This window comes from Acanthochromis polyacanthus, chromosome 11 (assembly GCF_021347895.1).
Source record: "Acanthochromis polyacanthus isolate Apoly-LR-REF ecotype Palm Island chromosome 11, KAUST_Apoly_ChrSc, whole genome shotgun sequence".
NCBI lineage: Eukaryota > Metazoa > Chordata > Actinopteri > Pomacentridae > Acanthochromis > Acanthochromis polyacanthus.
Genome location: NC_067123.1, coordinates 24,076,493 through 24,099,887, shown reverse-complemented (window position 1 = coordinate 24,099,887; position 23,395 = coordinate 24,076,493). Strand labels below are relative to the sequence as shown.

At 40.6% G+C, this 23,395-nt stretch overlaps 1 protein-coding gene across 1 annotated transcript in view; it reads right to left on the bottom strand.

Moving 5' to 3' along the window:
- Positions 1 to 23,395, bottom strand: part of trim71 (tripartite motif containing 71, E3 ubiquitin protein ligase) — a 39,750-nt gene that overhangs the window by 10,784 nt on the left and 5,571 nt on the right. The window contains exons 2-3 of the mRNA XM_022197784.2: positions 6,242 to 6,409; positions 1,686 to 1,820 (exon numbers count right to left, since the gene is read on the bottom strand). Coding sequence (XP_022053476.1) covers positions 1,686 to 1,820; positions 6,242 to 6,409 — 303 coding nt within the window. The remainder of the gene's footprint in view (positions 1 to 1,685; positions 1,821 to 6,241; positions 6,410 to 23,395) is intronic.

Sequence of the window (23,395 nt, the reverse complement as noted above, 5' to 3'; positions counted from 1 at the left end):
CTGTCATTATCCAATTCATAATTATTGCAGGCCTGAAAAGGAGTAACAAATAGTCCAGTATGCCATCTTGTTAAAATGTAAGAAAAACAAGAGCAGCAAATATCTAGATTTCAGAGGATCAAAACGCTATAGTAATCTAATAATGACTAATCAACAGTTAATGGCTTATTTCATGAATTCATTTTCTCCACAATATGTCAGATCATAAGAGCAGTAGTCGCCATAGTAATCAACAAAAAGACAATAGTAGACAACCTCATACTGCCTCCCTCACAATATATCAACATACTTTCATATACCTCCAGCATTTGTATTCATGAAACAGGTGTGACGGTGAGGGCTTCACAAGAAATTTTAAAAAAAAAAGGGTTCGTCATGCTGGGTTCTAAGCAGCACTAAAGAGGAAACACTAGTAAGTGAAACCTTTTTTTGTGACACTTCGACCTGCACACACAAACTAACTGTAAGATCTTAAGGCACAGATCAGCTTTTACAGTATCACTGAGCCTGCTGTGAGGGCAGATATAAGAGTTTAATGCTTGGGTGTGTTTGACTAAATTAAGAGTCATCTGGCCAAAACATCAAATATGCTATGCATCAGGTTGCAGTCATATGTGCTTTACTTGCTACATATGGAGCGTGTGTGTTTTCATGGAACAATTCCATGCACATAAAACAGTCTTAGTTGTTTTTTGCCATTTTAAGCTACTAAGCAATATGTTTCCCCAAGCATTATTAGTAAATGGAAAGTACAGTTATCCAGGGCTGATGGGTTTCTGGGATGAGGGTTCTTTTGCCCAGAAACCATCTCCTTCTGTGGGTAACCTTAAATCTGGGAAGCCTTTCCTGAAGTCTATGCCTTAAGCCAGACTGCCAAGTTAACAGCTGCCTACTTGATTTTGTTTAATTTAAACAAGTTTCATTAACCAATCATGACATGTACACTATTTGCTCTGCTATAAAACCATTCATCTTGATTTATACCTTAAATTAAATCTAATCAACAAGCCAGCATGCCTACTTCATGATGGTTAATTTAAAATTTTCATTCCGTCACTGACCGTAATACATTTAACATATACACTATCATTTGTATATTCAGAAATTGTCCAAGATGAGGACACCAACAGTATTCTGGTTTTACATTGATTTTGAAGTATTGCATTAGAAAAGGTTAATGAAATTGGCAAAATGCATTAAAAACATCAGCAATTTCGCAAACATATTTTTACACCCACTTGCAGTGTTTCTGACTTTAAAAAAAAAGAGTTAATGCACTTTATGGGTGACAAAAATGTCTTTTTTGAATAACTTCTGATGTAGTAAATATTTACCTCACATTGCTGAGCAGCTGTTGCCGTTTCTTTTACTGTCTAAAACATGACCAATGCCATGAAACTCTATTACAGCCGTGTATAATGCAGTCTATACCGTTACCTTCTGATACGACACAGCCTACTTTATTCAAGTCAAAATGAAAATATGCCTAACTTGCATTGTCAAACATTTGCTTCAAAATCGCTGTAAAGCTGCATAGAAAAACGGCTCTGGTTGGTCAGTGGTGCCAAACTGACTGGAATGCTAGCAGCCTCAGACACAAACAAACCTGAAATTGGTTGGTAAAGTCAACACGCCCCTTTGTACAAACTGGCTGGACATTGATGAATATGAAGGCAGCAGCTCACCTTCCACAGTAGTTCACATTCTCTTTCCTCCAACGCTTTCTTGTGTCTCAGGACTAGAGCCTTCACTTCAGTCTGCACCACCTTAGCCTTGATCTCCACCTGCTCTGCCATGGTCTGGACCTTTTCCATGCTCAGCTGGGGACACAAAACAAAATAATGTGATCTTATTCATGTGCGAGGATACATTAAAAAAAAAACACTGGCAATAAAAACTCATATGTGGACAAGGAACATTTACACACAACTCTCACTCTGCTGTGTGACAAAAGACCAACCAGAATGTCTAAATGCTAAAAAAAACCACCATCTCCTGGTCTGTTTTATTGCTCAGATGGGATTCTGATGACGCCCAGAAACAGGATGCAGAGGTTCAGGAAACATTAAAACAAAGGACAGTGTATGCGACATCTTCCTGGCAAGTCAATGCAGAAACACCTGTTTGGTTTTTGTGAGCGATTCCTTTGTCACATTTGGTAACGCTCATTTAGAGGCACAAAAGAAACAAGGGTCAGGAGGAATAGGAAGTCACTTCACACTGAACAAAATGATGCAACGTTCTGTTGGAGGGGACTATGTTTCACTTCTCTTATTCCATGTGTGTAACTGAACATTTAGAAGCACGTGAATCGCTTATTTATTTTGCTGTGCAGGACTAAAACCTCCATACAAGTGTCCATAAAACTGAGTGCAGGAACATGTCAAGCTGCCACTTCATGGCCAGTTAGAACCTTAGTCGTGTTCATTTATCTTTTAATGCCATTATTTTAACCACTAAACTATTCATATCTTCACACTACATTTTATTAAGGCAGACTTTTTTTTTTATATTTGAAATTTTTTTTACATTACTGAAAAAATTCTGCACCGCTACCAAATCTCCAGAATTGCATTATCAAGATTTTTTAAAAATAAAACAGCATTATACCACTACATGTAAAAATACATTTATGTACGGAATAGGATGGTATTAACTGTAAGATTAAATAAAGACACTAATTATTATTTTTTTAAATTCTGGCACTGAAAAGCAAATGTGCCAAATAAAGGTGTCGCCATTTTGGCATTTAACAACTGAATTTGGACTGAATGCACTTTTTTTTTGTCTGTCCCCGCCCCTCCACGAGCTTTATCTGGCTTTTCCTCTGGCACTTTCTGGGAGGAGGTCGCAGGATAAACCGGACCTCACAGGGACAAAGGGGAGGTGGGATAAGGCTTCCTTTGTGATTACGGCTGCAAAGATCAAAGGTCAGCTAAACCTCTACAGGTCGTATTCTGCTGCCCCCGTCTTAAGATACATACCGCCCACCCCGACTCACGCCTGCAGGAACAAAGCCTTGAAGCAGGATTCTTTTCTCTTAGGCCTGGCCATTTTAGTTGGCCAGCTAAAGGGTCAACTAAATCAGAACAGCAGGCAGGGAATTCTAGAGGAATCAGGCCAGGACCTTTATCAAATACAGTTAGTAGGAAGCCATTGTGGATTTAAAACATCTTACAGCTGTCTCTGGGAATTTCTACAAAATGGACATTTTAATTGTTTGACAGTTATTTCACGTAATTTATTTCTGTCGACTGTTCATACTTCTAATTTTCTGTCTTCTTCCTCCAGGTCTCACAACTTGTCCCTCCCATCCAGTCACTGCGTCTCCATCACCTTCCACATTTCTCTCCCACATTCCCAGAGGAGCACAGCTTGCAACACAAAGAGAGTCAAACTAGCCAATCAAACAGTAGAGGCAGGGGGCTCTGGCCAACCAGGAGGTCACAAGTCCAGGGTCGGGGGTCAGGGAAGATAATGGGGGTAGAGTGAGCGGAAATTTCCTACCTCAGGGGACAGGAGCGTGTGTGTGTGTGTGTGTGTGTGTGTGTGTGTGTGTGTGTGTGTGTGTGTGTGTGTGTGTGTGTGTTTACATATTATCTGGCGTCAGCATTTACTCCCATGGTGACCTACACCAAAGCGCATGAACACACGCCAAACAGCACAAGATACTGCCAGCTGGTAGGCGGTGTATCCTATGACTCAGCTGCATGCTTCCTGGTGCTTTTCATTAAGTATATACCCGTTTATATGATTCCCAATGTGTCCAGTTGAACCAAAATTCAAACCTTGCTAAACGTGGCTGGGAGTTGAGCGGATCTGCGTGGGGATATCTTGGAATTTTAAGAACACCCAGAGTGATATAAGCAGCTATTCATTAAGGTACAAAGTGTGACCCAGTCAAACAAAGGTTAAGCTGAGAAATGGATAGGAGAGGCACATGCTCTGCCTAGGAGATAGTACAGGCCAGCATGTCATATGACCTCGGCAAAACAGCTAGTGTTTCATGTTTTGGGTGAGTATTTACCAAGGTCACAACATTGCCCCACCTTCAAGGCAAATTAGATAACACTGGTGTGTCTGACCGATTGCCGTTATCTGTAGTTGATGTAAAACTTACAGCTAATCGATACATTTGTCTTTCTGCAAATTAAATTTTTTTACTGGCTGAATTGTTTGGTTTCTAAAATATCAGAAGAGGGATATACTGATTGCAATTTACCAGAACTCAAGACTATACAATGATTAGAACGGTCTTTGGACTTAACAAATCAATTGCTTGAAATTGCTTAGGTTTAAGTTAATTTTAACACTGCCCATGTGGTTTGATCCAAAGTTATGTGGTAGAAATCATACTTTCACTAGTTTTATTTATTTTGCTTTTTTTGGCAAAAATAACAACCACTGGTTGATTAGAAGCATTTACTACAAATACTTCCCTCTGAAAGACCCAGTCAAAGGACTTAAATGTGACAGTCCTGAAAGTGTTACAACAGAGAAATCCAGGAAGTCTTCCCATTAAAGAAGCTTTATTCTGCTGTTTGGCATTTTACGACAACATTAATAAATGTAACTGCTTATTGCTGTTGCTTTTAGGGGTGCAAAGGATCACAAAACTCACGCTTCAGATCGTATCACGGTTTTGAGTCACGAATCGGATCAATTTTTGGATCAGTTGTTAAAATGCCGCGGTGATAAGCAGTTGTTGAGCAGCCTCCGTCTTGGCTCCTGTCACTGACACATCCAGGTGATGTCGCTTCATGTGGGTGGCTATGCTCGATGTATTTCCACTCTCATACGGCTTTCTCGTGCCACAGTGCCTACACACCTTTATAGTTTTGTCCACCACCTTTCTTCCATCATCACTGTATTTTACAGGAAGCCAAAATGCTCCCATACAGGAAACTTAAATGACGCAGAAGGTTTGTCAACTTCCTACACTCCTCTGCTAACCATGACTAAGGCTGCACTCAACTAGTGTGGATTAAACATGCGCTCTCAACATGACCACGTACAACTTTTCATATTCTTTGACGATGAAGCCCCTACGCCCTCCATCATTCTCCCCATGGCCTTCTGAGCCTCTATGGTATCCTCCCTCCAAACCTGTACACTAAAGTTGCCCACATCTCTGTGTCCCCACCACCTCAACTTAAGCTATGCACTCTTGGTGGTCTGCTCCCTGGGCTTTCACAAAAATAGGTGATTAAAAATGGTCATTAATAATCAGTTAAACATTTCATTGTGCTAAACTTTTCAGTTCTATTACCCAGCCCTAGTGACACCAAATGCAATGTATCTGGTCCTGAACGAGGCTCTTCATGCAGTTTTCACGCAGAGAGAAGCCACTAATCCTTCTTTCATTCATAAATGTGTCACAAGATAAAAAGGAATCTAAAGGGGTGTAGGAAGCTGCCACCCAATCTATAATTGTGTAAATGAAGAGAGGCAGAGTGTATGTGTGTATGTGTTGGTGTTTGCGGGAGTGAGAGTAAGAAGTGGGGGAAGTGAGTGAATGAATGGGGGAGTGAATAGGGGGAGGGCGAAGTATTCCACTTCTTAGAAAGACAAGGGGAGTTTTCCTTTCTCTGAAATCCTTTAAATACCTCATCTACCCTCCCCCACCCTCCTCTCCAGTCCTCCTCCCCTTTGACCTTCAGCCCTGCCCCTGCCAGAGCTCATCCCATGCGACCCACCCCCTTTTAGGGCCAGCTGGACACCTCTAACCTCTAGCTTCCCAGCAGGACTGGTCACTCTCAAACATATTTAAATAGCTGTTCGCTCTGTGCTGAGGGGGAATGGAGAGCCACAGCTGCTCTCCTTAGCTTCATACTCAGCCTTTCTAGGAGATGGATGAGGGTGGATTTGCATACTTTAATCTTCACAAGGACTGTCTTTTTGTCATAAGTAGGGGAATCTTGAACAGGAATCGTTGGCTTTGTTGAGTTTAGACTTAAATCATTTTGGCCTATTTGAGTCCTGTGGAGTAAAACAAGGGCATCTTCTTTTGATGCAGTCATAAACAACATCTGGCCTTGTTCCCTTGAATCGATTGTCTCCTAATTACAGACGCCATGCAACACCCAGTATTATACCAAAACACAACACTGAGTGCAATGCAGGTTTTATATTTGTCACAATACTGCTCCCTGGGTGAAGGGACACAAACACAATGTAAAAATGAGCAAGTCTTTTTCCCCTTTATTCCTTGTAATTGTGCCTGTTCAGCTTCCTGTCTCACCTGCACTGAGTGTCGTCCTTGTTGTGCCTCTGACAGCAGTTGGATGGTGATGGCCCTGCAGTCCTGTACAGCATCTTGCAGGTAAACAAAAGTGTGGCCCATATGACGCCCCACGCTGCACTCCCTGCAGATAGGCACGGAGCAGGTTTCACAGAAGAACAGAAACACCTGAGAAAACAGACACATATGGACTCATTAGTTTTGTGTTCAGAACAGTGAAAACCGAAATAGCACCTGCTGGTTTGGAGAGAAAAACAGAAATCAGGGTACAGAGTAGATGGATCGAAATGGACATAAAATTCAATATTTTCTCACATAATGACAAAGAAATTCATAATCAAGATGTCCAATGCATCTACAACTGACTGATTATTTAGATTTCTTCAAATGAAAGTGGTCGAATCATATATAAATGTTTGAAGCCTTAAATTGACGCACATGGACAGTTCAAGAGCCTCTGTCTTAGGTGACAAACTGCAGCATTTAAAATCCAGCATGGTGCCAAAAACATTTGACTTCAAGTAGATTAGCATCTGTTGTGGTGAGGCTCATATGGATCCACATTTTAAAAAGGAATACCAAATGCAAAACAGCAGTAAAACAGGATCCTGTTTCTCACACTCCTAGAGACAACAGTTACCGTTAGCATATTGACCTGTAGCAATGTGGCTAAGCAAATGAGAAATCTGCCACGTTTCCGCTTCTTCTTGTGACAAAGCAGAACAACTCAGCTCTTCGAAAGCTGATGTGCTTTATTGTTGTGAGTCACACAAAGCTAATTAAAGTGAAAAGGCCATGAATGATAAACAACTCATCCATATGCATGGGTTACCAGGGAGGCTCACACAGAGCTCAGCACCCCAGAGAGCATTTCTCTTCCAAAACAAAGCGCCACAAGAAGCAGAAACAACTATAAAGGCCACCAAAACTAGATCAATACCCATTAAAGAGAATTCCTCTAACATTTGAGGATGAGGGTCGTAAAGGGATTGTACTCCCACTTCACATTTTTCAAATCTCTTACTACAGGAACCAGGTTGGCAATAGTTTCACGCTTGTTGAGATTTGAGAGGTTTTACTTCTAACTGAAAGGTCAGTACTGGTTTAAAAAATGTAATTTTATACTCCTATATATGCAATGATATCTGGTACATACATGGCAGGTAAAGTAAATCAGCTTTGATCATGGTTGTAAAAAACATCTGTCTCTCGGGATAAGAAGGGAAAATGTCATTTAACCTTTGGTGCTAAAAATTGAGCTTTGCTTTAAACCCCTTGTCTAAATGCTGATTGGTTGTAATGGAAGGTAAATTAAATATGCACTGGGCGTCATATCCCAAAGAGACACCAGATCAATGGCTTCCAAAAGCAGGAGACCTGAGTGGATGGGGAGGGGCCCCCAATCAATCCATCAATATTGGCTGTTCCCCTGGGGAGCAGCATAATCTAATGAGACACACACCCCCTTCCCCCTTTAACTGATTTCCTCCTCCTTTCTGCCTTGGAGCTCAACGTCCTTCTGGGTCCTTTTATTCTTGTGCTTTTCTTACTGTCTCTCCTTCTGCTGAGCTTTGTCTTCCATTACAGCCTCGGCACCACTATGTCACTCAATGCCCTCCTCTTCTCTGCCTTCCTGTCCCATCCCTCCCCCGACGTCTCCGAAAATTCCAGGGGGACGGAACACACAAAAGCGAGGAATGCAGCTGGGTCGGAGCGGAGGAGGAAGATGATGGACACAAGGCTGAGGGACATGCAGATTGATGGCGCAAGAACAGGATTGATTCTGATGAAGGACTGACTCAATAGCTACAAGACTGAGATCACCTTTTATCAAATGAAGCCTTTTCAGTGGCGATTATATGACGAGTGACTTATTCAACTAGTCCCTTTCAGGCAGGAAAACCAGCTGCTGACATAAAAATTGTAATTACATTCATTGTGTGTGTCATTATTGTTTCAGTAAAGATGAATCACATGGTGAACTATCGTCAGTCTAGAGTTGGGAATTTGTTTTAACCCCTTTACCCTAGAAACACCTACTATTCTTGAGGTTCTGGTTACATACTAACTTATTATTGCAAGTAAGACAGTAAAGCAATATAAAATATCAAAACCATATATACAGAAAGCAAAACATTCAATAGACCTGTAATGCTTCTTAATTCAGTTCAGTAGACTTTTTTTTTTAGTTATTTTAACACACATTCTTTTAACATAGTATTTAAGAGTAGACCTTTTATTTTATTTAACACACACATAATATTTAAGAGTAGACTTTTTTATTTATTTTTGGCACCCACATTCTTTTATTGTAGTATTAAGAAGCACTATATTGTCCCATACATGTAAAGCACTTTAAAATTACAATGTTCTTTTTAATGTTCTTTTGTCTTCTTGTGTGCAATATGCGCCTTGCTTGGTTGTCCTTCTTTACTGCTTGTATGCCCTTTTTAATTGCCCCTTGGGGACAAATAAAGTTTTTTGAACTGAACTGAATTCAGTAGAACAACTGACAGTAAAAAATATCTCAATTTATTTTAGGTTGTTGCTAGAGGTACGGACCCGTACCCGTAGCCTGTGGACTACGGATACGGCACTTGCCATTTGGCAGACAGATACACGAGATCTGGTCCCGGTAGATGCTAGCGGTACGGACCCGTAGCATCGGTACTACAGGTACGGACCCTAAACCTGACCCTAACACTAACCCTAACCTTAACCCTTTAAGCTTCAGTCAATTCCAGCCATTTTCAGTACAAAAAAGTCGCTAATCTTCTATTTTTAAATAAAAAAATGACGAAAAATACAGGGAATATTGGACGCGCATTGCGAGGTGCATTTCCTTGAAAACGACCGATTCGTGGATTTTATACCGACTTCAGGACATGTTTTGGACAAAATAGTTTACTGGCTTGTGTCGTCTGGATGTAAAGGTTGGCTTATGGCCGTTTTTGTGGAATATTTTCATCTGGGTGTAATAATGAACCCAGAAATGTGAGTCGCGCTGTGTGCGTTGAAGCCGTGTATAGAGAACGGATGGATGAATATTCGTTTTTGTCGGACAAATGTGTTTTTCTCACCCGCTGTGGTAATCGCATCTGAAAGTGGTTTATACCGGCGGATTCATGAGAATCTAAGCTTTCCATCGGCGTATAGTGTTTGTATAATCGCGTTTGCAGCCGTCGGACATTCTTGAAATTCCTATGCAAATTAGTAAGTGTACCACCGGCGGTACACTGAAATTTTGCTTACCTTTCAACAGTTTGCAGTGGTTAGCAGCTTCTGACTCGTGAGACTCGCGTACGGGTCCGTATCTGTCTGGCAAATGGAAAGTGCCGTATCCGTAGCCCACAGGCTACGGGTACGGGTCCGTATCTGTAGACACTACCTTTATTTTAACAGCCATACTATTTATGAATTATTAAAAGGACCATTCTGAAATCAATAATATCTTATGATTGTATTATCTCACATTTAGCCTCCCCATTTCATTATCTGGAAGAAACAACAGGATGACCAGAAGCCTGCTCAAGAAAACACCAGAGTTCTGTTTCATGGAACTGAATCCTATGACAAATAGCTGCAAGAAATTTAAGCTATCTTTAACACCATCTGCTGCTTATGTGTCATCAGCAGCTCAACAGTCCTCGAGGTGAAACACGCTCACTCATACACAGAAGGTTGAAGATTACATAACACACCGGCCTCTTGGAACTTTAGTCAATACTATTGATTGGCACAGGACACAGGCTCTTCCCAGAGGTCTTCATGGAAGCGTCCTCTTCCCTCTCCCTGCCTCTGTGTTTGCCAGTCTTTTGAGATGGAAATCTTCTATATTTTACTGGTTCACTATATTAATACTAGATTTTACTCCTGACATTTGATATGTAAATCTTTTTTCAAAATAAACTGTGTGGTCTTACATGTGAGTGTTTGTCTCATCTTCTTGTTTGTGCCTGTTGGACAGCTTGATTATGAGGCCTTGACATGAACATCAGGCCTTTTCTTGTCTCTTGCAGGGGTAAATCAGAGTGCCTAGTTTCATGAGAGGGCGACAGGCTCACACAAAAAATTCTGTGGAGGCCTTGGACTACCTCATTAGTGGATGATGGTCTACATCCTTCACTGTGATGGCTCTGAGCGACAAACCTCTTTCTGAGGTTCTTGCCTTTGGTTCTCGTTCTCTTTGGAAGACATGAGTTCCATATGCATGCATATGGTTTATTGCAATAAATACCTCTAATGGACACTCACTCTTTGTGAATTCACTTCCACAACATCTCCTTCCTCCCTCTCAAACTCATCATTCAACAGCTTTAAGAATTTGGCAACAAATTTTACTCTACCTATACAGAGAAAAAAACAACATTTTTTAGCAGTAAAGGATGAAAAACACAGCTGCTCTTCTACACATGTGCTACTAAAACAGACAAACTAGTTCACTGCAAAGACACACCAAACGTTCACAGCACACATGTGATGCACAAATGTGAAAAACAATTTAACAAGAATGTGAAATAGGTGTGGTGTCATGCTAACAAAGTTGTAAATTCCACACAGAACACCCTGAAGGTGGGGCCTTCAGGCAAAGGTGACTCACCCACAAAATATATTTCTATCACACTTTAACATGCAGCACACTCAAAATCTACGAGCAGAGGTTCATGCTGGTATTTCACAGCTAAACACAGATTAAAGCATGCAAAGTGAAATGCGAGCTTGATGTGAGCTGAGTGTTTTTGATGTTGGAGAGGCTCGAACAACACGCCATCACCAGCTATAAAGCTTGGAACAGCAGGGCTCGGGTACATTGGGGGAAGTGAGTTATTGTATTTCATTAGTGCACCGGATGCTTCTCCTTTACCTTCTCTACCCATTACACTACTCCATTATGATCACACTTGGAGACACCCACACGAGCACAACCAAAACCAAAGGGACACCTCTGAAATCATTTAGGAACTATTTTTGTGAGCATACTGTATTCACTGAAACACAATCAGCAACACAGCATTGATAATCCACTTCAACACTGATGATCTCTGTTTTAGATCATCAAAAACGGAATGCCTTTGGGTTTTATTGTGCGGGTCCAAAGGACCTCAAAGACATCCCCTTAGGCACTACGAAACAATGATGGGGATTTCCACCATTTTTTGACACTGGCCTTTTAAAATCTTCAATCATTTGAAAGAATAAACATGCAACCAATAACCTAAAAACAATCAATACATTTATCAAAAATAATTCAAACTAGTAGCTGTCATATATGCAAATAGGCAATACATGATAGAAAATGCCCCAAGTACAATTATAATATCAATAACAACAAAATGCTGGATTCTAAAAATATTCTAGTGATTTCTGCAAGAAGCATGTTGGTAAAGATTCCCATTTTAATTTATAAATATAAATGACAGTGTGGCAACTCAGTCTAGCATGACAAACACAAAATACTGAAATCCTGAGGGAAATAACGTTAATGCATGATGGCTGTGAGCTGCCTGGCTTTGTGTTTACACAGCAGCAGCCTGCATCAGATCAGCCCATTTTCCTCCCTCCCTCCACTCAGAGGTACTGCGAACTGGGGGAGAGGGCACCAACTCAACTAGCCAGTAAAATCACTCCATGCAGCATTCGCTGGCTGCATGCACAGCCGAGCGGGGGGGAAGGGACGAGGGCCATGTAATGTCACACTGTGGTGTCAGAAAAACCAGGGCTGCTCTGGGAACTGTGAAAGGACGTTCTCACAAAAGACTAAAACAGTTTTCACTGACAGTGAGACGCTTGGACATCTACAATGGTGATATCGAAATTAAATTTCTTAACAGTTCCCATTTAGCATGCACACATTCTTCTCAAAGCTACTTTGAAATTACAACAAGCCTATTTTCAATCCAGACAGAAGTATTCTTGAAAGTTATTTCCAGTCATTCATCTGTTAAGCATCATTTAGCTACTCTACCAGATTATTCTGACAGATAGCAAGTGAAATTCTCTTCATAATGAAACGCACACTGATCATAAATTCACCTGCACCAAGAACTGAATGTGTCACTTTAGACAGACAATACATTTTATTATTCATTCTGAAATGGGAAATGTGAGTGCATTTTTTGAGAGGAGATCTGACTCTGGCAGCCTCTGACCATACCTATTAACCGAGGCTAGTTCTGGGCTGGTGCTGGTTCAGAGTTGGTTCGACTTGCAAACCTTCTAATAACTGTTTTTTTCCACTGGCTATAACCCTCTGTAGAAACCTCATCATCACATCACTGTATACACCTTTACTTTCACAGCAACACTAGTGCCAAGGACAACAACAGCAAAGGTGGGATACAGCATTTCCCTACAGTTGTCCCTCCTGATTTTGTGAACCAAAATTGACATCTAAATATGGCTGGTCCGACACATTTATGCGGTTTGTTGGGGTTGCTGTCGATGCAACACTTTTTATTAAAAATGGTAGTCCTAAAGTTTGTGTTAATCTTGTTGTTCACAATAATCCTGTTTCAGTGCTTTGATTCTACATCAGCAAAGTGTCTCTGTCGAGCCAGTTTTCTTGGCCAAGAGTCAGTTCTTTAGCTGTCAAAATTCAAATAGGCCAAGAAAAGGCATCAACTCTGAAATGGTGTGTTTCCAACAACAGCCGAAGCGAGACTGATGGAAAAAATGTCTTCCAGTAAATGAATTTAAAACGTTTTTTGAAAGGGAGCTGTGTTGTAAAATTTAAAAAGTAACACAATAACATTTTTAATTATTTGCTTGAACCAAGAGGCCAACCAGTCAATTGGTTTGGCCGATCAATCGGTGCCGAGAGAGATCTTACAAATTATTTACATTGACAGAACTTGGCCGAAGGCTACGCAGCCATTCAACTAACTAACTCAACCTCTTCTTGGATCCTTAAGTATATAAGACCATGTTTTTATAAAGCATGGGTATTAAATGTTTGGACTGTTTTTCACTATGTGTCAGTGTCTGTGTGCTCTTTAACTAATTGTGAACACACAGAAACTAGAGAGATCAGAAAGGAAAGGATGCAAACAAACATGTACAAAAGTGACATTCCCAGACACTGATGTAACATGTCAGTGTGTTTGACTGTTTTAGTAAAATAGGTTCGTCAAAGGTGGTAATGACAAGGGAAAAATCATGCTTGAAGAAACCACTAGCAAGTTTACTATTATTAGAGACTTTCTGTCTCCTCAAAAAAACCTTTGCTATGTATGCGTTAGAGTGTGTTCACTGAGCCTGAATGCACTTTTACAACTCTGTGCTTAACATGGAATTGCTTGGAAATATTCCAGATCAGAATGGACGAAGTGGCTGCAGATTTTTTCTATTTTCATACTGTGTAATTTCTAATGGTTAACATAAGAGAATAGGATGACTTTCATGACATCTTTGCAAGTAAAATGAATTTTTGTTACATAAGAATCCAAATACTGAGGCTTATTCTACAGAATTCACGTTTTCCATAATACTTAGCTAAACAATAATGAACGTCACTATTAAAAACATTAAATGTCATTTTTCTTGTTTGAGAATTGAAGATTTATTACATGACAAGTAAGAGCAATGTCGGGTAAAACCGCCAAGCATTTGATGACAAATGCCTAACTCAGACACACCCCATTTCAACAGTTCTGGCAGAAGCAGGTGTTATAAGGCTTAAGTTAAGCATGTATGCACAAAACCTTTAATATTCAGTTTCCAGATCCTTGAGGAGGGGAAAAAAAACAACAAAACACTACACCAACTGCAGGACATATTTTTCAGCTTAGCAAAAAAAAAAAAAAAAAAAAAAAAAAAAAATCACTCAGACGAAAGGAGATTTTTTAAACCAACCAACTTTCCTCTATGAGTTATCCGTCTGTGAGGAAACACGCTGCTGCATGCATTACTGTTAAACTGGGGAATTGGGGGAAGATCCGTCAAGTTACTCGACCTATGAAGGCTAAACAGACAGTCCTAAGCCAGTCTGGTATGTTGAAGCTGGATAATCTGTGGATCCCAACATTCCCAGCAATCCCAAGAAAACCATCTGCCAGACAAAGCTCCTTCTACAGAAATTGCAGACTACTTATCTTTTCCAGACAACTCATATCTTGTTTGCATCGTTTTTCTCCTCCTACTTAGTTACCTCTATCACTCCCTTTCTTCTCTCATTGCTTTTTTTTTTTTTTTTTTTCCTCTTTCTCGTCCTCGGCTACTGCTCCGCCCTCTTGTGGCAACCCCACTTGGCTTCTTGCCACGGACACATGCGCACGGAAACGCATGCCGATGTTTTGAAACTCTGCCAGATACAACATGGGGGGGCGGTGGCTGTAAGCTGACGATCTGATTGGACACACCACAGCAGAGGAAGAAAAACCACAGTCAGCTGGCCCCTTTACCCAGCAAGCATGTGATGTCCTGTGTTTAATGCTACATCAGTAAAAGAAAAAAAAAGGAGCAAACTAAGCCAGGGTGGGAGCGATGGCAGAGATACAGAAAAGAGTTTAAAAACAATAAGAAAGGAGAGAAGGAATTATAAACACCAGAGGGAATCGCAGCTTCGAGAAAATATGAATGAATCAGTCAAATGGAGATGAGACTGAGTGAAATGTGGAGCAGCGGAGCTGAAACAAATGTGCCCATCTGTGTGCAAAGACAAACACAGTTGGCTATTGTGACAGAGAGCTTAAGGAACAACCTACATGTTTAATCATCATCAATACATACCAACAAAACTTCTCCTTACTCTCTTTCTGTCACACTCTCACATAAAGTTTACACTGTTGTCGTAAAAGAGTATCTGCTGAAAGGTTATCACAAGAACACTAGTTTTATCTCCATCTGCTCTCATGAGGTAAACAGCAGCGATAATGCGTTCAGGCTACAAAGCATCCATCCATTCTCTATACACCGCTTTATCCTCACTAGGGTCACTGGAGCCTATCCCAGCTGACTCGGGCGAAGGCAGGGGACACCCTGGACAGGTCACCAGTCTGTCGCAGGGCTACATATACAGACAAACAGTCACACTCACATTCAAGGCAAAAGTGCTAACCACTACGTCACTGTGCAGCCCGGCAATCTACTAGAAATGCATAGATTTGATGTTCTATTTAATAGATTATATCATATCCGACTGGTCAACGCAGCACTTTACCTGATGACACCATATTGCAATGTGATAAAAACTGAGCCAGGTTCAACTTCTTTGCTGGATGATGCTGCAATTCAGGACGCTTCCAGATTAGCTACGATTGGTCTGTACCGTGTACCTCATCAGCTCCTTCATTGAAAAAGAATTCACATTTATGTTTTGCATCTGAGTACATTTTTGTTTTGGATGTTCAAAGAAGGAGCAGACTTGATACATTTCATTTGTTTGTTTTTTTTGTATGACTTTGTCTGATGTTTTTGTTTAAGATTTTGGATACACTCCTCTAGCCTCCCATCTTAGACATATTCACTTGCATAATCAGTAGGGCTGGACCCAAATATCCCGAATACCCGAATATTCGTTCGCTATGGCGGTATCCGGATATTAATTTTGGTATCCAAATAATCCCCCCCTCCCCTGCCCCCCGTCGGACGTTAAGGGGCGGAGCGAATATTCGGATATTAGTCTTTAAAAGGGCCCGGATATTTGGAGGCCAGAAACCACTATTCGGGCCAGCCCTCATAATCAGACTATTTAGCACTGAAAAATTTTGGTTATGTTGATGTCACAGCCCCATCAGTGGTTCCCTTCTGATTTTGGTACAGCTCGCTTTCATGTAGGAGAGCAACTATCAACAGTTTACTGGTAGTCAAACAATCTATACCAAATCATCGACCATTTGGATTATGAATTTCAAAATTGCCCAAGAGTAGTTGTAACATATCAGCTTTTAATTTTGTTAGGGAAGAAGACCAACTATATTCAAGATGTGAATTGTGCACTTTAGTAATATACGTATATGTGTGTCTGTCTGTAATTTCCAATAGCAAGCTTTTTAGCATTTTTGTTGAAATGTATAATGCAGCAGCTGGGACCAGGAAACTGTAATGCACAGCCCAAATGACAGAAACACAGAGAGGACCGGTTAGGAGACAGATTTAAAAAAAAAAAAAAAAAAAATTGTAGATTTATTGATGGTGTACTAGTTCACCAATGAAGTGGCCACCACTGCGACCAAGCGCCATTTTGATGGGAAGCTCCTGCAGGCCAGTGACTGACTAATAGCACCATAAAGGTTGGCTCCAATAGTCTCTGTGATAACTCACTGGGCGTGCTCAGTCGACTTGAGGCTCGGCTAACACTGTTTACTTGGAGATACTATGGTTGTCACTGGGAAGCTTCTCGATCCTTGTATCTGTTTCCAGCAGTACCGCCACACTGTAACTGTAGTTGTAAATCTTCTTCCTCTATGCTTATGCTCAGCTGGAGTCAACTTGGGCTTGGCGAGTCACTGGGATTGCAAATACAGTGGTACCTCTACTTATGAAATTAACTGGTTCTGGAAGTAGTTTCATAACCTGAAAATTCCGCAAGTAGAGACACATTTTCCATGTAAATACCCTAATCCGTTCCAAGCCCCCCAAAATTCGGACATACATTTTTTATAAATCATAAAAATGCATCAAAACATGTAACAAATACATGCTACAATTAGATTACAATAAACATAACATGAGAGTTGTACATAATGTAAAAAACAAAGAATAAAGTAAAGAATAAAAAATTATGTTCATTTACCCTTTAACTGCTATCGTCGTCACCTTTTGCCTTCTTTGGTTCATGTTCTCTCTCAGCAGTGGTTTTTGCCTGACGTTTTGTAAAGAACCGATCCAAGGACCTTTGCTTTTGTCTGCTTTTAACAATCCTTCGAAAACGTGCAAGGCAAACATCATCATAGTGAGCGATAGCCTGACTAGTGAACACTTTTTCTGGGTGATTCTTTTCAACAAATTCCTAAACTTCATGGAATTTTCCTAAAATGTCTTTTATTCGGGCTGATGGAATAATGGCTGCCTCCTCCTCCTCTCTGAACTCCTCCTGCACTGCCGTGTGTCTTCTTCTTTTCCACTTTTCTTCATCACTTTCTTGGGGTCCACAGTGAATTAAAGTTAATACACACACATAAAACTGTCCGAACACTTCGTGGCCCGACGGGAAAACGAAGAGGATGCTGGGATACACACATACACATAGAGGTCCCTCCTAGCCAATGGGATGCCAGGAAGATGCTAGGCGATAGCCAATGGCAGAGCAGCTACAAGTATGTTTACATTCGGTAAACTCTGGGAGCTGCGAGTAGCAAGCGCGTACTGTGTTTTTGCCTTTCTTATCCTGAAATTTCTTTCGTAACAAGAGGCAATATTTTCTAGTTGAGTCGTGTCGTAACCTGAAAATTCCGTATGTAGAGATGTTCGTAAGTAGAGGTACCACAGTACAGACACCCACGGGGTCTGTATTGTTTTTTGACATTAGCACCCTCAGTGTGTTATTGCAGCATTTTCGTTCAAAAATTTAAAGCAGCCGTGTTCTCTTACTCAGCCCCGTCATCGGTAAAAGCATAGCTTCGCTCATTTACTTACACAAAGCAGCCTAGCTTGTAGGAGCATTATCGATTTGTGTACATCATAAATCTAAAACTGGACTGCAACATTCAAAAATACTCAGCAACAACATAGAGCTCCATCATGACCATAACGATTTGACTTGTATGAATGAGCACAGCACATGTAAGCTGTAGTAAAAATTTACCGTGGCTGATATTTAAAAAACATGAGATGAACAAATCATGACTTGAAGCTGTGCAGTATCCCCCAAATAGAGCCGAGAGCTTTAAAGTTAAATGTGTTAACAGCACAATCCCGTTGAGTGAGGTCAAATAATGGCCAATTAAAACCCCATTTGGGCTCAACCCCCGAGTAGGAAGTGGCAGGTTCCAGCTTTGAATGGGTTTTAAATCCTGTTGTCAAAGAGAATGTGATAAATGCCTTCCTTTCTATCCATTAAATTTATATGGCCCAAAGTCCTCAAATGGACATCAAAGCAGGGACACACACACACACATGTACACTTCCCTTTAACCTACATGAAACACATTCACAACACACAGGAAACAGGGAATGCTCTCTAATTACTGGGCACATGTTGCGCATTAAAACCCTGGAAGTCCAACTTCATATAATCCAACTCTGCTGGCTGTGTGGAAACGCATACACCAAAATCCTCTTCAGAGGATAACTACCTACAGATGGGAGATGCTCTTGGAAAAGAAAACGCTGCTGCCACACACTCACACTGATACTACCAGGAGTAATGAAATGTAATCACTCGCCCCTCAACAACAGCAGCTGCTAAATCATGTGGAGGAGACTTTCTGTATCTATAATGTCCATTGTCTCTGACACTGAACAGACAGAGCACTGATACCAGAGGAAATACCCGGTGTGTATGTGAGAGAGAGAGAGAGAAGAGGAAAAGAGAACCCAGGAGGTAGAAACTCAAGTTACAGGAATTCCTCTGGCCTTGTATCAGCGTCAGTGTTGGGTTAGGTTTCCTTACAAACATTCTCTGCTAGTGAGCTCCAGAGAAGAGGATGAAAACTGAGAGATCATGGAGCCAAGCAGGCTGTGTTTTATGTGATAATCTTTCTCTGTGGAGCTAGATAATAGAGCAGTAAAATTTTACAAACAAAAGTGGAATCATGGAGATGTGTGACAAATTACAATAACATTCCCGGACCTCCCAGTACAACTGAACATCCCACTGTCTTCCTTACTTTAACACTAGACAAAACTGGTCCCCGAGGAGATACAAGAGCATTAGTAGGCCGTCAAACTGATTAATTCAACTTCACCTCATCCTTATAGAACAACACATTTTAGGCACTCATTGCCCAGCAACCACTTTCCGCCCACTCTCGGGCTGCTCCAGTAACCCCCACCCCTACTATATAAAGATTGTGTGTGTGCGCACGCACGTGTGTGTGTTGCTGAAAAGTCATGCATGTGTACAGCCAGGCACGTCGTCATGGAGACAACAATTTAATCTAAAGAATAGAGTGACATTTTGTAGGATTATCATATCATTAGCTCTCTCTCAGATGGGGCTCCGTATGTTGGAGGGTGACATCACAGCAAGCACAGGGCGCTGCTTTGATGTAATCCAATTTTCCATTTCCACTTCACACACAGCGTGGGACACTCTGACCGCTTGCACCACAGATGAGTAACAACTGACATTTATGCTGCCTAAGCGGGTCAACATATTCACTCATGTGTGCACATACCCTACATATTTTTATCATTGTGTAGCCGACTCCCTGCGCAGCCTTGTTTTCCGCCTGAAAATCTTTGCTCCTCTGGCAGTTTTTTTTTTAAATTTCAATCGCTTGGGAATCGATCAGGTTCTACAATTTCTTTATTTTTTTTATGCCCAAATGACCTTCAATTGAATTAAGAGTAGGTTAAGTCCAAAATTACTGATGCATGTGCGTGCATGGCTATGGGGGAAAACTCAAGCCAAAGTAAATAAATGTGATGGTCATTCTATAGCCTCTATAGAGAAAAAAAAAAAAAAACGGAACCTCTCTCTTTCGGTTCCAGCTGATGAAGTTAAACATGAACTGGGGGATTCTGTACGTTTCGCTCTTTGCTGCAAAACTTCATTGTCCCTTTTTTTTCTGAGACGATTTCTTTTCAAGGTGGCTTTCGAAGAACTGTATTAAGTACTATGCATGTGTGGACGGGCTTTTTATTGTTAGTCAGCAGTTGTCAATACCAATAAATGAAATATCTGCGACTTATATTTGATCAGTGGTAGTCAATAAACACTAATGCTTCACACCGGCTGCAGATGTTCACATTGTGTTTTAAGGATTTCCATTTCAGTCTGCCTTGCATATTCTGTAGACAGAATATATCTGAATGTCAGTCTATGCTGGACAAAGCACCAGAAATAAAAGGAAAATTGATAGATTTCTGTCACACAGTGATGGCAACAGCAAAGTCTGATTTTAGCTGAAAGTTGTTGAGGGAGGGGGAGGGGGTTGGGGTTGGGGGGGGGGGTGAGCAAAAACATAATAATACTAGACTCGTTTAAGTCAGCAAATTTAATGAAAACTTCACTTACATGTTTTTCAACCTTTTCTCACTATCTTCAGTTCAAAATACACTACATACACTATATACAAGTACTATACTATATATATATATATATATATATATATATATATATATATACTATATATACTATCAAATCGCTGTGCCGTTTACAATCAAATGATAGCTTCAGTGAAAGTCGACGTAACGACGTTAACATCAGCGACAATAAAGTGTTCATATTTGAAATTAAATCCGCGGAAAATTGCCATCCCTGGTCACAGAGTAGCACAGTTATTTCCTTTGCTGTATTTAAACTGACCATGGCCACAGTATGGTTCAAATGGCCACCAACTAATGGATAATGAGCATCTGAAATAAATACTTTGCATTGAATGGGTGCTGCGATGCAGCCTATCATATCAGTTAAATTCTGAATGTTTGCTCAGGCTGCTACAGTTCAGAGCTAGATGACGTAATATTGAAAAAATTAGTCAGATATTAAATGTTGTTTTACATTGTCGAGCATGACTATATATTATCTACAGAGCTGGACAAATGCAGGTTTTGCTGATAACATTAATTAGGGGTCCACTATGCATTCAACAAACATGCACACAATAGCAGGCATCAGAAACTGGAGTCTCTAAATGGAATACAGCCGTTGTTAATGTACACTGACAGTCATTAAAAACTTTGAGACCATATTTTTCAACATAATTTTTATTTTGAAGACCGAAATTGGATTTTCTTCATATGAATCATTTGTTTAGCGTATTGGCATACAGAAACAAAAATCTAAAGTTTCAAGAATGACTTCAAAATAAAGAATTTCACAAAAGAAAACGGCACCTGCCAAACACAAAGTCACAACAGTCAATACTGGGTATGGCCTCCATTTGCTTCGATGCAGGCAGCAATCCGTCGGCGCATGCTTTGGACCAGGCTTCTGATTGTGGGTTGGGAACAGCCCATACGTCTGGCTACATCACTGTAGCTCAAACCGGCCTCCACCATACCCGGAGACGTTGTTCATGTGATAGACGCGGCATGATGCTGTTCACTGGACTAACAATGGTGGCCTTTTTTCAAAACCCATTCTCAAATTGTGCAGATACTCACTGAGTATTGCTTGGCGTGTACACACGTGGACAAAATTGTTGGTACCCCTCAGTTAAAGAAGGAAAAACCCACAATTCTCACTGAAATCACTTGAAACTCACAAAAGTAACAATAAATAAAAATTTATTGAAAATTAAATAATCAAAAACAGCCATTACTTTTGAATTGTTGATTAACATAATTATTTAAAAAAACAAACTAATGAAATAGGGCTGGACAAAAATGATGGTACCTCTATAAAAGATTGAAAACTATTTGACCAGAGTGACATGATTAACTCAGGTGTGTCATTTAATTGACATCACAGGTGTTTCCAAACTCATAATCAGTCAGTCTGCCTATTTAAAGGGAGACAAGTAGTCACCCTGCTGTTTGGTGAAAAGGTGTGTACCACACTGAACATGGACAACAGAAAGCGAAGGAGAGAATTGTCCCAGGACATCCGAAAAAAAATTATAGACAAACATCTTAAAGGTAAAGGCTATAAGACCATCTCTAAACAGCTTGAAGTTCCTGTGACAACAGTGGCTCATATTATTCAGAAGTTCAAGACCCACGGGACAGTAGCCAACCTCCCTGGACGTGGCCGCAAGAGGAAAATTGATGACAAATTGAAGAGACGGATCGTTGGAATTGTATCCAAAGAGCCCAGAGCAACCTCCAAAGAAATTAAAGGTGAACTCCAAGGCCAAGGTACATCAGTGTCAGATCGCACCATTCGTCGTTGTTTGAGCCAAAGTGGACTTCATGGGAGACGACCAAGGAGGACACCACTGCTGAAAAAACTCATAAAAAAGCCAGACTGGAATTTGCAAAAATGCATGTTGACAAGCCACAAAGCTTCTGGGAGAATGTCCTTTGGACAGATGAGACCAAACTGGAGTTTTTTGGTAAGGCACATCAACTCTATGTTCATAGACTCAAAAACCAAGCATACGAAGAAAAGAACACTGTCCCTACGGTGAAACATGGAGGAGGCTCAGTAATGTTTTGGGGCTGCTTTGCTGCATCTGGCACAGGGTGTCTTGAAAGTGTGCAAGGTACGATGAAATCTGAAGACTATCGAGGCATTCTGGAGAGAAATGTGCTGCCTAGTGTCAGAAAGCTTGGTCTCAGTCGCAGGTCATGGGTCTTGCAACAGGACAACGATCCAAAACACACAGCCAAAAACACCCAAGAATGGCTGAGAGAAAAGCGTTGGACTATTCGAAAGTGGCCTTCTATGAGCCCAGATCTGAATCCCATTGAACATATGTGGAAGGAGCTGAAACATGCCATTTGGAGAAGACACCCATCAAACCTGAGACAACTGGAGCTGTTTGCTCATGAGGAGTGGGCCAAAATACCTGTTGACAGCTGCAGAACGCTCATTGACAAATACAGAAATCGTTTAATTGCAGTGATTGCCTCAAAAGGTTGTGCAACAAAATATGAAGTTATGGGTACCATCATTTTTGTCCAGCCCTATTTCATTAGTTTGTTTTTTTTAAATAATTATGTTAATCAACAATTCAAAAGTGATGGCTGATTTTGATTATTTAATTTTCAATAAATTTTTATTTATTGTTACTTTTGTGAGTTTCAAGTGATTTCAGTGAGAATTGTGGGTTTTTCCTTCTTTAACTGAGGGGTACCAACAATTTTGTCCACGTGTGTATTTGGTTCACTTTTGCAAAGGGACCAACCCATGTGCAATGAATCATGACAAAATGACAACTCATCATTATCTCAACTACCAGGGCACTAGATCATCAGTAAATCCACAATGAATAATTACAACCCCCCTACAAGTAGAATTCTGCATACATTTCTACCTCAAAGTTTCTATTGACTGTCAGTATACTTACTTATACATGTCCCAATTTTTTTCCCTGTTGCACCTTTTCCAAATCTGGATCAACCTCTCTGACCACTTTTTGTAAGGATTTGCCTTTTCATTGACAC